The sequence below is a fragment of the Coregonus lavaretus genome, assembly GCF_964263955.1.
Source record: "Coregonus lavaretus genome assembly, chromosome: 32".
NCBI classification, from domain to species: Eukaryota; Metazoa; Chordata; class Actinopteri; order Salmoniformes; family Salmonidae; genus Coregonus; species Coregonus lavaretus.
The window spans coordinates 14,977,151-14,993,002 of record NC_140019.1 but is presented as its reverse complement, the minus strand read 5'-3'; the positions used below and the strand labels follow the sequence as shown (position 1 = coordinate 14,993,002).

General features: G+C 42.2%; 2 protein-coding genes across 3 annotated transcripts; both read right to left on the bottom strand.

Moving 5' to 3' along the window:
- Positions 1–228: 228 nt before the first annotated feature.
- On the bottom strand, positions 229–4,391 carry LOC311107752 (uncharacterized protein). Of its 2 annotated transcripts, none has more exons than XM_084150279.1 (6): positions 4,009–4,391; positions 3,839–3,898; positions 3,558–3,689; positions 1,200–1,346; positions 989–1,049; positions 229–855 (listed from the first exon to the last, which is right to left on the bottom strand). In XM_084150279.1, exons 1-6 carry the CDS (start codon positions 4,171–4,173, stop codon positions 749–751), a joined length of 672 nt encoding a protein of 223 aa, XP_084006405.1. In that variant the 5' UTR covers positions 4,174–4,391; the 3' UTR covers positions 229–748. The 2 variants fall into 2 exon arrangements, with proteins under 2 accessions (XP_084006405.1, XP_084006406.1); XM_084150280.1 differs by having other exon boundaries at positions 229–852.
- A 282-nt stretch (positions 4,392–4,673) lies between these two features.
- On the bottom strand, positions 4,674–15,424 carry setd7 (SET domain containing 7, histone lysine methyltransferase). The gene is made up of 8 exons (XM_084150101.1): positions 15,272–15,424; positions 10,029–10,158; positions 9,667–9,868; positions 9,313–9,502; positions 9,139–9,220; positions 7,481–7,598; positions 6,690–6,847; positions 4,674–6,072 (listed from the first exon to the last, which is right to left on the bottom strand). The coding sequence occupies exons 1-8, from the start codon at positions 15,381–15,383 to the stop codon at positions 5,883–5,885; spliced, it is 1,182 nt and encodes a 393-aa protein (XP_084006227.1). The 5' UTR covers positions 15,384–15,424; the 3' UTR covers positions 4,674–5,882.
- Positions 15,425–15,852: the final 428 nt, after the last annotated feature.

Genomic DNA, 15,852 nt, shown 5'->3' with positions numbered 1-15,852 from the left:
TTTGAGAAAGATGCCATTTATTACGTCGAGAGACTGAACACTTCAGGACTGAACTTCTGGGAAGTAAAAAAAGGAGTAAAGCCTTGCAATGGTTTATGGATTACATTACAAATGTTATGTGTAACCTTGCAATAAAGCATCCTGTACATTTCAAGGCATTGTTATTTCAGGACAACATGTTATTGTCTGTGGTACGAGGCAGTTAAAGAAAGATCATCAAATAAAACATTATTTCAAAAGATTTATTTAGTTGAATAGAACATGGCATATAAAAACACCTATAAAACAGGGCAACAATCCAAACGTGAGCAGCTTCACAGAAGGACCATGTACATTTCAACTGTCACGGGATACCGTGCAAGGCACTTCCATGCTGATACTTTGGCAGATTCATTAAAAAAGGCATATTTACACTAAGTATGTGTATATTACATTGGGATTTACACATACAAGTAGATGGGTAATAAGTGGAAGAACAGTAGACAATCTATTTGGAAATGGCAGGTTGAAATGTTTGGTATATTGCATCTGTTATTCTGCCTCCTCTTGGTTCTCTGTTTGGTGAAATGCTAGTGGACAATAATATAGCTAGCTACTCACTACAACATAACAATCCTCTATAGCTGGGTCTGCTGGTTTTAATTCGGTTTACTCAAACATGAGTAATTGCCAAAGGTGCTAAATGGGGTTTTTCCCTCCGAAGTCCCCTTTCACAAGGTTAGGTAACCACTGCCCTAGAGGATTCCTCTCAGGTGAGTCTGCTGTAGGGGGGGAGTTTGGAGGGTGCCTCTTCTACCTCAGGACATCTGTCACTGAAGTTCACTGGAGAGTTTAACACACTGTCTTCGCTACCTGCTGGGGGAGGGAGCAACTGCATCACTACAGTCAATACCAAACAAGTGTCTCAACACAGCAACCACTCAGCCTAAGAGTGGCCAGAGCTCGACCACCTAGCTTTCCCTCTTCCTCACTCACCTAGATAACTTACCTTGCCATGTACACACAAGCTCGGTCTGTGTGCTGGGGTCATTCTGAGGGACCAGTAGCTCCTGAAACAAACACACAGTCTGAAAACATGGGAGGATCAGGCAGACAACTGTATATGATTGGCAGGTATGATTATTTAGTGCTCTGATATGGTTTAGTGTGGTAGAGCATAGTATGGTACAGTGTGATATAGCACTACTGCATGTTCTTACCAGGCCAGTGAGGCCATCGTAGCAGCCACAGAGGGGCAGACTGCGACAGCCTACAAAGGCGATGAGAGAGGAGAGGACCAGGCTGACGACACAGACCAACAGTATGGTGGCATTGGCCCCCTTCACCATCCGGCTCAGCATAAACCTCTGTAGAGCAGTCAGAGTAACACACATTATTATTGATGAACCATCCAAGATGTGTTTGGGGTGTAAGAAGGGTAGTTAGGTACCTCCTTAGGATTCAGAGAGAGTAGTTTCTGCTTTAGTCAAATCCTTTGTAACCTCATCCCCAGGCTATCAGGGAGGAAGTGTCAGATATACCAACCTGGTCTCAGAGCATTTCGTATTATTCTGTACGTACATCCGACACACTTGATTTACAGATGGTTACTTAAGGGAAATGTATAACGCGAACCTCTAGCAATCCAAAGGTTGTGAGTTCAAATCTCATCTTGGACAACTTCAGTATTTTAGCAACTTTTCAACTACTTACTACTCTTTTGCAACAATTGTCTGTTCAAAAAGTGCACTGTGAACCATTGTACATGGGCCTTGAATTAGAAAATGTTTTTTTTTATAAAATAAAAGTGCATGTTTCTGGAGAACAAAGGAGAGTTTAACAAAAATAATCATGTGAATGCACATAACGTCACTGTGGGCCGTGCAATATTAATGTATAAGTCCCTCTGGGCCTTTCCCTGCATTAATGAGAGAAATGACACTGTCTGTCTCCTGCCAATGCTTTGAACTTTGGCACAAATGGTGTGAGAGCAACCAACAGTGAAGTTCTCTTCCAACAGTGAAGTCATCAAAGCGAGCCTTGAAGTTATCCATCAGCTTCTGGATGAAATCAACATGGTTGGGAACTTTTGTCTCCCTGCGTTTGCTCCAGAAGATTGGGGAAGTGGACAAGTTCTCCCTGGAGGTCATTCTTGAAAAGCTCCAATTTCTTCTGGAAAGCCCGGACTGCTGTTATCATCACATCACACACTGTGTTGTCCCGTCCCTGCAGCTTAACATTCAGTTGATTAAGGTGTGATGTAATGTCTGTCAAAAATGCAACTGTTTCCATCTTCTCATCATCTTCCAAAAACTCAGTTGCCTTGTCACTCTTTTGCTCTGATAAGAAAGCTTTGATTTCCTCCTAAATGGCCCAAAAGCGTTCCAAAACCCTGCCTTTGCTGAGCCATCTGATATTGTTGTGCAGTAGTAAGTCATCAAAACTGGCATTGGCCTTTGTCAGAATGCCTCGTAGCAGGCGCTGTTGTAGGGATGATGTTGCTCTCAAAAAGTTGATCAGTTTCATCATCGTTGTCATGACCTCAGAATACCCTTTTCCCAGACTGGCACACAGGATAGATTGATGGATGATGCAGTGATATGTCAGGTCAGGGTAGTCGTCTTTCAAACGTGCAACCAGTCCCCCCCCTCTTCCTATCATGGCTGGAGCTCCATCTGTGGTGATGGACCACTGACTTCAGATCAATCCCCCTTCTTTGTTCTGTTATAAAATCTGACAAACACCAGAAGCTGGGCATTATCTGTTGATTCATCCACAGCTAATGAAATGCATGGTGCATTCTGAATGGCCTCATCAAGTTGTGAAGTTAAATCTTCAGGTAATATTCCAGTTCTCATTGCTGTGGAATCTGACAGTGGGATCTGTTTGATCTTTTTGTTAACCTTCAAGCAAGGTGTCAGCAACTTCACACATGCATTCTTTTACCATCTCAGCGTCTGAAAATGTTTTTTTGCGTTTTCCCAAAACCCAAGCTATCCTCAGTGAACACTCCATTGCACATTGTTGGGCTGTCAGGAAATTGACAAGGACTTTGGTGGACCTCTAATATTGGGATTTGAGTTGATGAATCTTGTTTGTTCTCATCATTAATGTGATTGGGTAAGACGTGGCCTCTTGTATTTGCATATAACCACGCGATTGGATTAGACGGGGCACTAGTAGAGGTGGGCGTTGCTTCGAGAGAGAGCAAGAAAGAGAGGTTGCTGAGTTAAAGAGGCTGCTGCGCCCAGTAGATTTTTTAAAAGCTGTCTAAAAAGAATGTATTGACTTTTATATAACAAAGAGCGATGTTGTCCGGTCCAGATTGACCCTTCTTTGGGTCCGGACCCGGACCGCGGTCCGCCAGTTGTTTGGCTGAAATAGAGTGTCTCGGATTTACATACAGAATTATACAACATGCTCTGAGACCAGGTTGGATATACCAGACTAAATCCTTTGTGACAACAAAGCAGTTGGCTGAAGCAGAAACTGACTGGCACACAGACCAGAGTAGGCACTATGTGTGAAAGAGATTGTTGTGTTGATCGTTTGTGGGAGCTGGTAGGGTCGGGCATTACCACTTCAGGGTTGTTGTGATGGTGGAACACCTCGTTGTCATTTTCGCCATAGGTCAACGTTAGGCAGGCGTAGCCTGACACCATCACCACGGAAACACCGGAGCACACTGAGGCAGCGATCATTACATTCACCTGAACAGGGTCAAACCAGGCTATTAGAGGATTTAACATTACTTGTCACCTTTGTGGAATTCAGTCAGACAAAATGAAATCATGTTTGGTGTGCTTTAATTGTAATTCAATAGGAGGAATCAAGCCAAGGCTACCTTTATCACACTTACCAATACTGGATTTTTCCTTTGGGAAGCAAAGAGCGCCAGCGCACCTGGGCAGGCCATAATCTATAGGAGGAAGTCATTATGAATGACGACAAACAGGCAGTCCAAAGTGTCATCCTCTATATTTTGATAAATCATTACATATGTTTAGATGAAAGAAAACCCATGCTCACCAAACCCGCCCACACAGGTGCCCTAGTTTCACTGAGGGTGGTGTTTTTCCGAAAAAACGCATCAATGAATCCGCACACCAAGCACAGCGCCGCACATGCCACCTGCAGGATGCCCAGAACGACGACACTGCGCTGGTTGAATATGAAATACCGGTAGCCGTCCATCTCCAGTTGAACTTTTACTTTGGCGCGTCCAAAGTCCTTTGTCCTAGAGTTCACACAAAAACACCCAGTCCGACTTCCAAAATGAGTTCTCTCACTGCAACATTTTTATAAGTTATTATACTTTTGTTAAATAGGTCAACTGTCCTTTCCCCTGTCCGCTCACTGACTTTCTTCCGGGCTGTTGTGTTGGTTTCTGTTGACTCACGCACGACAGGTGAACATCAGCGCGTTAACCATTAACCCGCCCACGCGCAGGTGCACAGCGATGAAATCCCATGCAAATATTTAACCCCTTCTCTGCCATCATTGTGGTAGGTAGGAGATAGTTTCCTTCTCTTCTGATGTTGCGTTTCATGAGCAAACGCAATAAATCTGGTTTTGAATACCACTTAACTATTGCCAATAGAGATCAATCAACACATGAATAATTTTATTACACATACTCGTACTTCGTTAAAACTAGCACATTAGAATAAAAAAATCTAAGCAAGTCACAGATGGATGGTTCATGTTGTCTTTATTTGTGTTTAGTCTGGGCTACTTACGAGTTTACCATTGCTATTGCTATCACAGTTGACCTTTTTATCTCCCAGAGTATTTAAACAGTCTCCAAAGTTGAGCTCACTTGTTGGTCTGAATCATGTGCAGAGTTGACAATAACACCAACCAAAAGGTGAGAAAAGTGTTGATAAATAAATGTAACTAATGAACTATAGATATCATTGGTTAGTATTTAATGTATGTCAAAAAAAAGGTTAGAAGGCCAACCATGTCAATTTACTGTAAGTGGCTGAAGAGGACATTCAGATCATGATTTATACTATACTCAGGTGATGTTGGGGAAATGATTTGGCAAAGCCAATGTCTTCAAACCTATTCAGATTCACACAGAGACAATGTTTAAACAGCCAGTACACACACTAACACACTGTCACAGTGGAGTAAAAGGAATAAGGGTCTAACTTGATCTCAATTACCAAACTAATATCAAGGACACTCCACATACCACGAGTTCATGTCCATAGGTTGTATAAAAGACACAGGCTGGGGAGAACGAGACTCACAGAGCAGCAAATACAGCAGTAAACCTTGTACATTACATCTGATTGGTCTCTTGACGTGACACATAGGTTCCTGTGTTTAAGTGCAAGTGTGGCTGGGTTAGTGCTGATCTCCATAGCACCCTCACCCACATCCACGTACAGCGGTGTTCCATTCCTATACCGTACAAATCGACATATCACACCTTCCACCTGTGTTGCCAAGCTCTCAAACAATCCTTCGATGTTTGGAAATAGTCTGATCCGAGCCCTCAATGTTGCTGTGCCTTTTGTCCTCAAGGAGCAGCCGTAGCAAGACTGGGGGCTCAGGTAGAGGGGTTCAGTCTAGAGGGGGGCAGTTATTAATGAGTAGGTGGAGGTTGAAGCAGGGCTGCATTGAGAGCACTGTTAAGGAAGAGGATGTTTGGGTGTAAGGGTAACACTAGTTCAGGTCGGGAAAGTAACATGCTTTGTTACACCGACCGCGTCAATATTTTGAATTTATTTTCTTTCTTTTGGGAGTTATTGCTCCTGTGCAAAGGGCAGGGAGGTGGGTAGCAGTTGTGTCAGTAGAGTGGTAGATGCTTTATTGCCCTTGTTCTATGAAAAGGGGGGTCCAACGGGGTAGTAGTTGTTCGGGTAGATTGAGTGGAGTAGTAGTACGTTTTTTTACTGCCCGTTGGTAGTCTGTCTCTGCTGGAAGGCCTGCAGTTCCTGTTTGTACCAGTCTGGTGCCTCCGGACCGCTCTTCCCCGATGGCTCGTGGTCGTAACCATAGGCAACAGTCAGCTCCTCATCCCTCTGCACCACCCGCAGGGTGCGGATGCACTTGATGGGCCCAAAACGAGGGTGGACGAATCTGAGGAAGCAAATGATCAACAGACAGATGTGTTTTTGATAATGGATCATATACTGAAATAGAACATAATAGAATACATTAGGCTTGGGCGATATATATAGTTTATACCGACGGTCTGATTTTCAATACCGTTAAAAATATATACTTTTTCGGGGGGGGGGGGGGGGGGTTGGGGGGTTGGGGGCACCCACTGCAGGGGTGCGTGCTACGCCACTGCTTATAACTATAACTAAGAAATGTAAGATGTGTCAAATTAATTATATCCAGCACAGGGCTCCAGCTATGAATTTGGTTTGCTACCTTACTAGCTAACTGGTTAGATGTCAAGATCAAGCTTCATGGTTACAGCAGAGACATTCAATCTCAAGATCCCTGTTGCCTAAATTGTTTTGTGCATTTAATTATTTATTTATTATTAATAGCGCACCTTGTGTGCACATTCGGTAATACTGTATACACCGGTATGGTACGGAAACGGTATGACCATCTGGATACCGTCCAACCCTAGAATACATGACAATTCTATCTTTACTATTCAGACCATTGTACCCTCCTGAACATCATGTTGCTCTCAGGTTGGGTCATATTTGTTCACGCTATGCTTGGATAATACTCACGGGTCGTATTTGCAGTTTGGGGTGAAGGAGTGGTTGGCCTTGTGTCCCAGAGAGGCACAGTATCTGTCCATCTGGTGGAAGGGCTGGGGAACGTCAATCACTGTGTCCTCATCCAGGGAGATGGTATTCCCGTTCAGGGACCAATCCCTGCTGTCTACCTGGGAAGCACCGTTGGCAACACCACAAACAACAACAACAAAAACAACAACAGTATTTAATTCAAAAATTATGTTTTGTTTAGCACAGACATCTATATACACAGTATTTGGTTTGCCATGTGAATGATTATTGCTCATACCTTGTCTTTGTGAAACTCATAACACATTAGTAGTCTAATCGCCTAGAGCTAAATTAGGTTTTGTATGAACACACACACACACACACACACACACACATTAAATAGTTAACCAAATAGCTAGCCGGACTATCTGCATTGATCCTATTTGCACTAACTATTTTGACTCATCACATACGCTGCTGCTACAGTTTATTATCTATCCTGTTGCCTAGTCACTTTATCCCTACCTACATGTACATATCTACCTCAATTACCTCGTACCCCTGCACATCGACTCGGTACTGGTACCCAGTGTATATAGCCAAGTTAACATTACTCATTGTGTATTTACTCCTTGCGTTATTATTTTTCTTTATCTTTCCCCCTCTACATTGTTGGGAAGGGCTCGTAAGTAACCATTTCACTGTTGGTCTACACCTGTTGTTTACGAAGCATGTGACAAGTAACATTTGATTTGATTTGACACACAAACACAGCTCCCTCTCCCTCTTACCTCTGAGTGTGTGATGCGTACTCCGTTGTAAAAGGCCATTACAACATTGGCCTCAACATCAATCTTGGCAAACAAGCCTTCTCCTGCTCCTGAGATCAGTGAGTCTGCCACAAATACCCTGTGACACAATAGGGAATGACACAGCAAAACTGACTTCAGATCAGCTTCTCTCATATGTGACAGCCGAAGGTAAACCCATAGGATATGTCTATGTAAAAACAGAATTTTAGAAATTTGTACCTACTAGACTTAATAAGAGTTACAGTGCATTCGAAAAGTATTCAGACCCCTTCACATTTTCCACTTTGTTATGTCACAGCCTTATTCAAAATTGATTGTTTTTTTTCCTCAACAATCTACACTTGAATACCCCATAATGACAAAGCTAAAACAGGTTTTTAGATTGTTTTGCAAAAAAAAATAAAAAAAGATCACATTTACGTAAGTATTCAGACCCTCTACTCAGTACTTTGTTGAAGTACCTTTGGCAGCAATTACAGCCTTGAGTCTTCTTGGATATGACGCTACAAGCTTGGAACATCTGTATTTGGGGAGTTTCTCCCATTCTTCTCTGCAGATCCTCTCAAGCTCTATCAGGTTGGATGGGGAGCGTCGCTGCACAGCTATTTTCAGGTCTCTCCAGAGATGTTCGATCGGGTTCAAGTCCAGGCTCTGGCTGGAACATTCAAAGGACACTCACAGACTTGTCCCGAAGCCACTCCTGCGTTGTCTTGGCTGTTTGCTTAAGGTCGTGGGAGCTCTGGAGCAGGTTTTCATCAAGGATCTCTCTGTACTTTGCTCCGTTCATCTTTCCCTCGATCCTGACTAGTTTCCCAGTCTCTGGAGCTGAAAAACATCCCCACAGCATGATGCTGCCACCACCATGCTTCACCGTAGGGATGGTGCCAGGTTTCCTCCAGACGTGACGCTTGGCATTCAGACCAGACAATCTTGTTTCTCATGGTCAGAGTCCTTTAGGTGCCTTTTGGCAAACTCCAAGCGGGCTGTCATGTTCCTTTTACTGAGGAGTTCTGTCAAAGTGACCATCGGGTTCTTGGTCACCTCCCTGACCAAGGCCCTTCTCCCTCGATTGCTCAGTTTGGCCGGGCGGCCAGCTCTAGGAAGAGTCTTGGTGGTTCAAACTTCTTCCATTTAAGAATGATGGAGGCCACTGTGTTCTTGGGGACCTTCAATGCTGCAGACATTTTTTTGTACCCTTCCCCAGAACTGTACCTAGACAAATTCCTTCGACCTCATGGCTTGGTTTTTGCTCTGACATGCACTGTCAACTGTGGGACCTTATATAGACAGGTGTGTGCCTTTCCAAATCATATCCAATCAATTGAATTTACCACAGGTGGACTCCAATCAAGTTGTAGAAACATCTCGATGAGGATCAATGGAAACAGGATGCACCTGAGCTCAATTTCGAGTCTCATAGCAAAGGGTCCGAATACTTATGTAAATAAGGTATATGTTTTAATGCATTTGCATACATTTCTAAAAGCCGGTTTTCACTTTGTCATTATGGGGTGTTGTGTGTAGATTGATGAGGATTTTTTATTTTTATTTAAATCAATTTTAGAAGAAGGCTGTATCGTCACAAAATGTGGAAAAAGTCAAGGGGTCTGATTACTTTCTGAATGCACTGTACCTACCTTTTGCTTTCATAGGGGTCTGGAAGAAGAGTGTGGGTAGCGATACAGGTGGAAGTGGATTTATCATAGGAGTACACAGGGCCTAAGAAAGAACAGGAAATGCTGAGATTTTAGAAAACCTACAGCGTTATATTTGACTACCGGTTTACTTGTCCTGTGTGTCATGTCACTCACTGTCAGGTGAAACGTCAAAGTGTGGTCTGGCGGTCTCCATGGAAACCAGGGTGGCGAGTCGAGCCTCGATCAGCTCCCCCTCCACGAAGCTCCCATAGAGAGCCGTTTGGCCATCTGGGTAAACATACGCCACCGCTTTACCGGTCATCTCGCCATCCTCGTTCACCTGCCCAAATACACTGCCTCGGTCCTGGACACACACAGCAATTAGTTGAGTGTTCAATCAATTCATTCTTCAGTTTTGAATATGGAAAAGCAGCCAACTTTAGAAGACAGTTCTACTCCCTATGAAATCTCAATGTAACTTGTGTAGTGTAACATAACAACAAGTTACAGATGAGTATGATGACTCACAGGGTAGTAGATCCAACACTCCCCACAGCGGCTGTTGTCTTTGTACTGGCCTTCAAACATCAGCCGGCCCTCAGAATCAAACTCCTGTGCAGGGCCGTTGAGGTCCCCATCCATATAGGTCCCATGGAGGACCCCTCCATCCTCGTAGGAGTACACCCCCTGACCCTGTAACGCATCGTCCACATAGAACCCCTCCAAGGTGCTGTGGAGGGGAGGAGGAGGAGGGAGGGAGAGGGGATGGGTTATGGGAGGGTTAATTAAGGCAAGGCAAGGTAGCTAGATAAGAGCCTGAGAGCGAGACAGCGAGAGAGAGAGATCACACAGTCACACTTGAATGGACCGTGTATGCTTTTCTGTCATACCTGCCATCAAAAAAGAAGAACTTGCCCTTCCCATTCTTTTCTCCATGTGTAAAATGTCCTTCAAAGCGATCGCTGGAGGAGAAGGTGACTGTACAGAACCCGTGAGGCTGGTCATCCTCATCCAGAGGGCCTGGACACGCACACACATCAGGATTGTACAGAGGCACAAGACAGCTTACATTGGAGTTCAACAGTCTCCATTTCTACAAATCGTCTCGGAAATAGAACCACACATTTAGGAGTCTGCATTATTGCCAAGTCACTGTATCTGGGCCCAGTTTTTCAAAGGTTATCTATCTGGATTTTGCCTATCGGATAGGATTACATGCATTGAAATAGAACGAATACGATGGACGAATCATTGACTTGAATGGGGACACCTGTTCTATTCATTCATATTTCTATGCATTTAATCCTATCCGATAGGCGAAATCGACCAGATAGATAACTTTTGAAAAACTGGGCCCAGATGATAAATGCACCCTTTGCTTTGCTTGCTGTTCTGATCCAGATCCAAGCCTGATAATTTTAGGGCAACCTGACCACTTGTGTGCTATGCCAGCACCACTTTAGGGTTGGTAGTACTATACCTTACTTCTCTTGGTTTCCAAATCAACATTTCTTTCATCAGCCAAAGGCACAATCCTAGTCATACAATATGACTAGGATTGTGCCTTTGGCTGGTGAAAAAAATGTTGATTTGGAAACCAAGAGAAATGCTGGTTTCAATGGCATACAAGTAATAATTCCCTCATCGTTTCTATGGTCGGATTTTGGCTAGGCTACTTTGAAGCAAGGTAAGACATGCCTTATTAATTTGGTAAAACGTCCAGGTTTCAAACAATTACATACAGTGTGTGCAGTAAATAATGTGCGGGTTGCAAAAGGCACTGGCCTTTCTCTGCTCTTGTGATCATTTTAGCTAAATGAGTAGCCTATGTGAGCAGAATCAAGCATTAATGAAGTATTAAGGCCGATCAAAGCTCTAATCCAGACATTTAAAATTAGCCCTTTTTTCCGCACGCTATCAGGACCACATCAACTGATATTAATTGCTTTTTGGGCCATGGGGTGGGAGCTTTAAGATTAGTTGGTTCTGAGGGTGTTGGAGCCGAATCTAATGGTTGTCTGCTGTATCTAATTTTAGTTTAACTCAACCCTTCACAAAAATTCCAAGTAATCAGGTGCCAGCAGCTACATGGTTGATTTTGCAAATACGGGTACTTTTGGATGTTAAATGTTTTTGAAAATGAATATTTTCTTCACTCTGCCTGGTAACAAGATCTAATAGTGGCTGAGACCATACTTTTTAAGAATATAAAGATTTTTATCGGTTTCCCCAAATACCCGAGGGTAAATGTCATTACCACCACGTCATAAAATGTGGTATTTTAGTTGAAAAGGAAATTACAGAAATTGTGCCTACGGTATTTTATATGACATTTTACGTTTTTCTTTTAAATTATGTATTTTTTACTATTTGGAAGTTTTAATTATATGTATTCATCATTGTCATGTCTAAATGTCTATATATGCCTTGATGATACTCAGAAACATGTATTTACCAAATCAAAATCTTAATATTTTACATTATTTTAGGAATTATCTTAAGAACATGCATATAAGGTTCACATATGGGAAAAATCATCAATATTAATTGTAATTTAATACACCTTTTCCTCAAAAATATGTACCGTGATGGTAATGACTTAGTGTTGTGGTAATGACAGCGTGTGGTGGAAATTACATTGAATATAAAACTGATTAAAAATAACATTAAACATTTTGTCACAGTTGTACATGTTTAATTTTATTGAAGATATAGAACAGACCATTCAAAACCTCAAAAAACAAAGGTTACATGTCTCAAGAACTTAAAGCATATTTTAGAACAATTTGGGATTCAATGCATTAGGCATAAATACATGTACAAGGTTGGAAACACTGGTTGACATTAAACAAATTATTGTTCACTGGCTGCAGCCTATTAATTCAGACACGAGACAGGTGTGTGCTCACTCAAGATTTTTATGCACTCTATTGCTTAACGAGAGACCAAATTTCCTCCCAGACTGCGCCATCAAGCATCACATGCCGTTTTGTCACTGGATGAGGCTCAGGGACAAGCCCAAGCACATTCTCTGGTTGGTACCATACAATGTCCTCTCTCATTGGCCAAAATAATCGGTTGGCTCCCACACGACTCATGGTTTTGACTAGAGCGCAGCTCTCTGCATCAACATCTTGTATAATACCAGGGTAAGGGTCTTCATCATATTTCACAACACACCACTTTCCAATCAGTCCCTCAACACACCACTTTCCTTTCTCTTGAGGTATCTTTCTTTTTGTTTCTTAAGATACTCCTGGTATCTTATAGGATCTTGTTTGATTTTGTTTATATACACTACATGACCAAAAGTATGTGGACACCTGCTCGTCGAACATCTCATTCCAAAATCACAGGCATTAATATGGAGTTGGTCCCCCCTTTGCTGCTATAACAGCCTCCACTTTTCTGGGAAGGCTTTCCACTAGATGTTGGAACATTGCTGTGGGGACTTGCTTCCATTCAGCCACAAGAGCATTAGTGAGGTCGGGCACTGATGTTGGGCGATTAGGCCTGGCTCGCAGTCGGCGTTCCAATTAATCCCAAAGGTGTTAGATGGAGTTGAGGTCATGGCTCTGTGGAGGCCAGTCAAGTTCTTCCACACCGATCTCGACAAACCACTTCTGTATGGACCTCACTTTGTGCACAGGAAAGGGCCTTCCCCAAACTGTTTCCACAAAGTTGGGATCACAGAATCGTCTAGAATATCATTGTATGCTGTAGTGTTAAGATTTCCCTTCACTGGAACTAAGGGGTCTAGCCCGAACCATGAAAAACAGCTCCAGACCATTATTCCTCCTGCACCAAACTTATCAGTTGGCACTATGCATTGGGGCAGGTAGCGTTCTCCTGGCATCCGCCAAACCCAGATTTGTCTGTCGGACTGCCAGATGGAGAAGTGTGATTCAACACTCCAGAGAACACATTTCCACTGCTCCAGAGTCCAATGGCGGCTAGCTTTACACCACTCCAGACAACGCTTGGCATTGCGCATGGTGATCTTATGCTTGTGTGCGGCTGCTCGGCCATGGAAACCCATTTCATGAAGCTCCCGACTAAAAGTTATTGTGCTGACATTGCTTCCAGAGGCAGTTTTGAACTCGGTAGTGTGTTGCAACCGAGGACAGACCATTTTTACGCGCTATGTTCTTCAGCACTCGGTGGTCCCATTCTGTGAGCTTGTGTGGCCTACCACTTCGCAGCTGAGTCGTTGTTGCTCCTAGATGTTTCCACTTCACAATAACAGCACTTACAGGGCAGAAATTTGACGAACTGACTTGTTGGAAAGGTGGCATCCTATGACCGTGCCACGTTGAAAGTCACTGAGCTCTTCAGTACCGGCTATTCTACTGCCAATGTTTGTCTATGGAGATTGCATGGCTGTGTGCTCGATTTTGTCTATGGAGATTGCATGGCTGTGTGCTCGATTTTATACACCTGTCAGCAACGGGTGTGGCTGAAATAGCCGAATCCACTAATTTGAAGGTGTGTCCACATATACTATATATACAAATGTATGTCCTTGTCCTCTCCTTGGTTGATTTAGGGGGCATCTTACAGAAAAAATAAATAATTGTTATTAAATCAGTAATAACCATAGTAAGTCACATAAAAAGACATCCAAATCACTCAATCATCCTAACATAATACAAAATGTAATAGTCTTATTTAGCAAATAAGTGTTCAATTTCAACTTAACCATGATCATATATGTAATTTGTGTGTCTTTTCAGGTCTTAAGGTTAGTAAAAATGTATGAACTAATACATTTAGTCATTACCAGTTCATTATGTGGTGGTAATGACGTGTTGTGGGAATGACATTTTTACAGTATTTGGTCATAAATAGCAGGGATTCTAGCATGCTAACTCCAGTTGAACAGCTAGTATACAATGTATCCTACATATAATTAAAACATAATTTCAAAAATCTGACATTATTTGATGACATTATAGCCTATTTGGTAATGATGTACAATAAAAATATTATCTTCTCAAGTCATATTCACCTTTATTTTTCTATCATTTCCCGGCATCAACATTTGAATCTGCCTCCATGACATCCATGTGCGCCACTGTCACTATTCACATCCATGGTAACCAAGAACACAGACTTTTGAAAAAACTTTATTATCATGTAATTTGCTTGTTGTGGTGGTAATGACCCAATACTTAGAGACGACTGTATTTTCTGTTTAAAAAAGTAACAAGTGGCTTATGCACATCTAATATGTATATAGTTTCCATTTATTTGACTCTTTTTTTTAAACAGGTGCATTAATTATTTTCTAATTATAAAGACTTTTAAGTGTAATACATAGCAAAATGTCAAAAGTCGGTGTGAGACAGGACAAAAACAGTGCAAAACAGTGAAATACAGACATGAAATGCTTCAGAAAACAAAATAAAAAAACACATTGAAAGCTGGAAAAAAAAGTTTACGGTTATTTTAGTCTCTACTTAATGGATGTGGGAAAAAAAATCTAAATTCACATTTTCTCTTAAAAATATAATCATGAGACACAAAAAGGCCCGTATTTGCAAAATCACCCACATAATATGGAATTGTGTAGACATGCAGGCACAAGAACTCGCACGCACGCGGTCGTCCGACACTATGCATTTAGAATTACCTCTGATATTCTCTAAAAACAACGTTACGGCGTCAGCACATGTAGGCTACTGTGAACAACACCTATTTTCTAAAAGTAACAATTGTGTGATAAAACATCAAGTAGGCCTACGGTTAATAAAGTGTCACGGATTTCGCATAGCACCTAATACGACAAACTTTAAGTCAAGTCTACAATTTTGGCACACATACCGACGTAGCCTACGTGACCCAGAGCGCACGCAAATAGTTTACAATACAATTTAATACTTTTTCAATCTCATGCATTTTAACTCAAGTGTCAAAGCACAGAGGCCCACATTTGTGTCGATACTGCTGCCTCACACGCCCGAAGAGTGGGCTTCCATCGGAAATAAAGTCCCGGGCGCGACGGGCCCACAACGCCTGTTAAAACCATAACATCAATTTGTTCACGGTATATTATGCGGAGAGTTTACCGGAAAATATATTAAAACAAATACACACAAAACGACGCATATGAGTTTGTCAGCCTTTTCCGTACCTTCAACGACTTCTTCCATATCGTCATCGCTGTCCATAGTGGAGGTTGCTGTGGATGACACGCGCAGAGACTTGAAGTGTTGCGGTCGTTTTTGTAATATCCAGCACTTCATCTACCACTCCATTGCTTGCCTCAGCTCGCTTTTCTTCTTCTTCTTTAAATTTTTATGGCCGACTACACCTATTGGTGTATTGCCGCCACCTACTGTACCGGGTATTGAAAGAAAACAAAAATAAGATATTTTCATTACGGTGGGGCCCCATTCATTCATCGACAGGACTCCTTGTAATGCATCAAAAGTCCCCAAAAACGCTCAACCGCACTCACAATGATGCCTATTTGTTCCGATTTGCTCTCCGTTTGCGCTGTGCAGTTGATAATTTAAGTAATAAACGCTACAAAGTCCACCTTCTTAACATGTAACATGTCAGGATCCCTGTGTTGACAACATCATATTCTGTCTCTACTCCTACTACCATTACTTCTTCAAATATTTGGGCCAAATAATTTTGCAAATGTATTAAATAACTGAAATATTAAATTTACATAAGTATTCAAACCCTTTACTCAGTACTTAGATG

Coding starts and splice junctions, on each gene's coding strand:
- LOC311107752 (XM_084150279.1), bottom strand. CDS start 4,173: ATGGACGGCTACCGGTATTTCATATTCAACCAGCGCAGTGTCGTCGTT. Junction 1,347..3,557: donor ATCACAACAACCCTGAAGTG/GTAATGCCCGAC, acceptor ACTGCTCTACAG/AGGTTTATGCTGAGCCGGAT. Junction 1,050..1,199: donor ACGATGGCCTCACTGGCCTG/GTAAGAACATGC, acceptor TGTTTGTTTCAG/GAGCTACTGGTCCCTCAGAA.
- setd7 (XM_084150101.1), bottom strand. CDS start 15,383: ATGAAGTGCTGGATATTACAAAAACGACCGCAACACTTCAAGTCTCTG. Junction 9,221..9,312: donor CTTTGACGTTTCACCTGACA/GTGAGTGACATG, acceptor GTTCTTTCTTAG/GCCCTGTGTACTCCTATGAT. Junction 6,073..6,689: donor CCAAACTGCAAATACGACCC/GTGAGTATTATC, acceptor TTGCTTCCTCAG/ATTCGTCCACCCTCGTTTTG.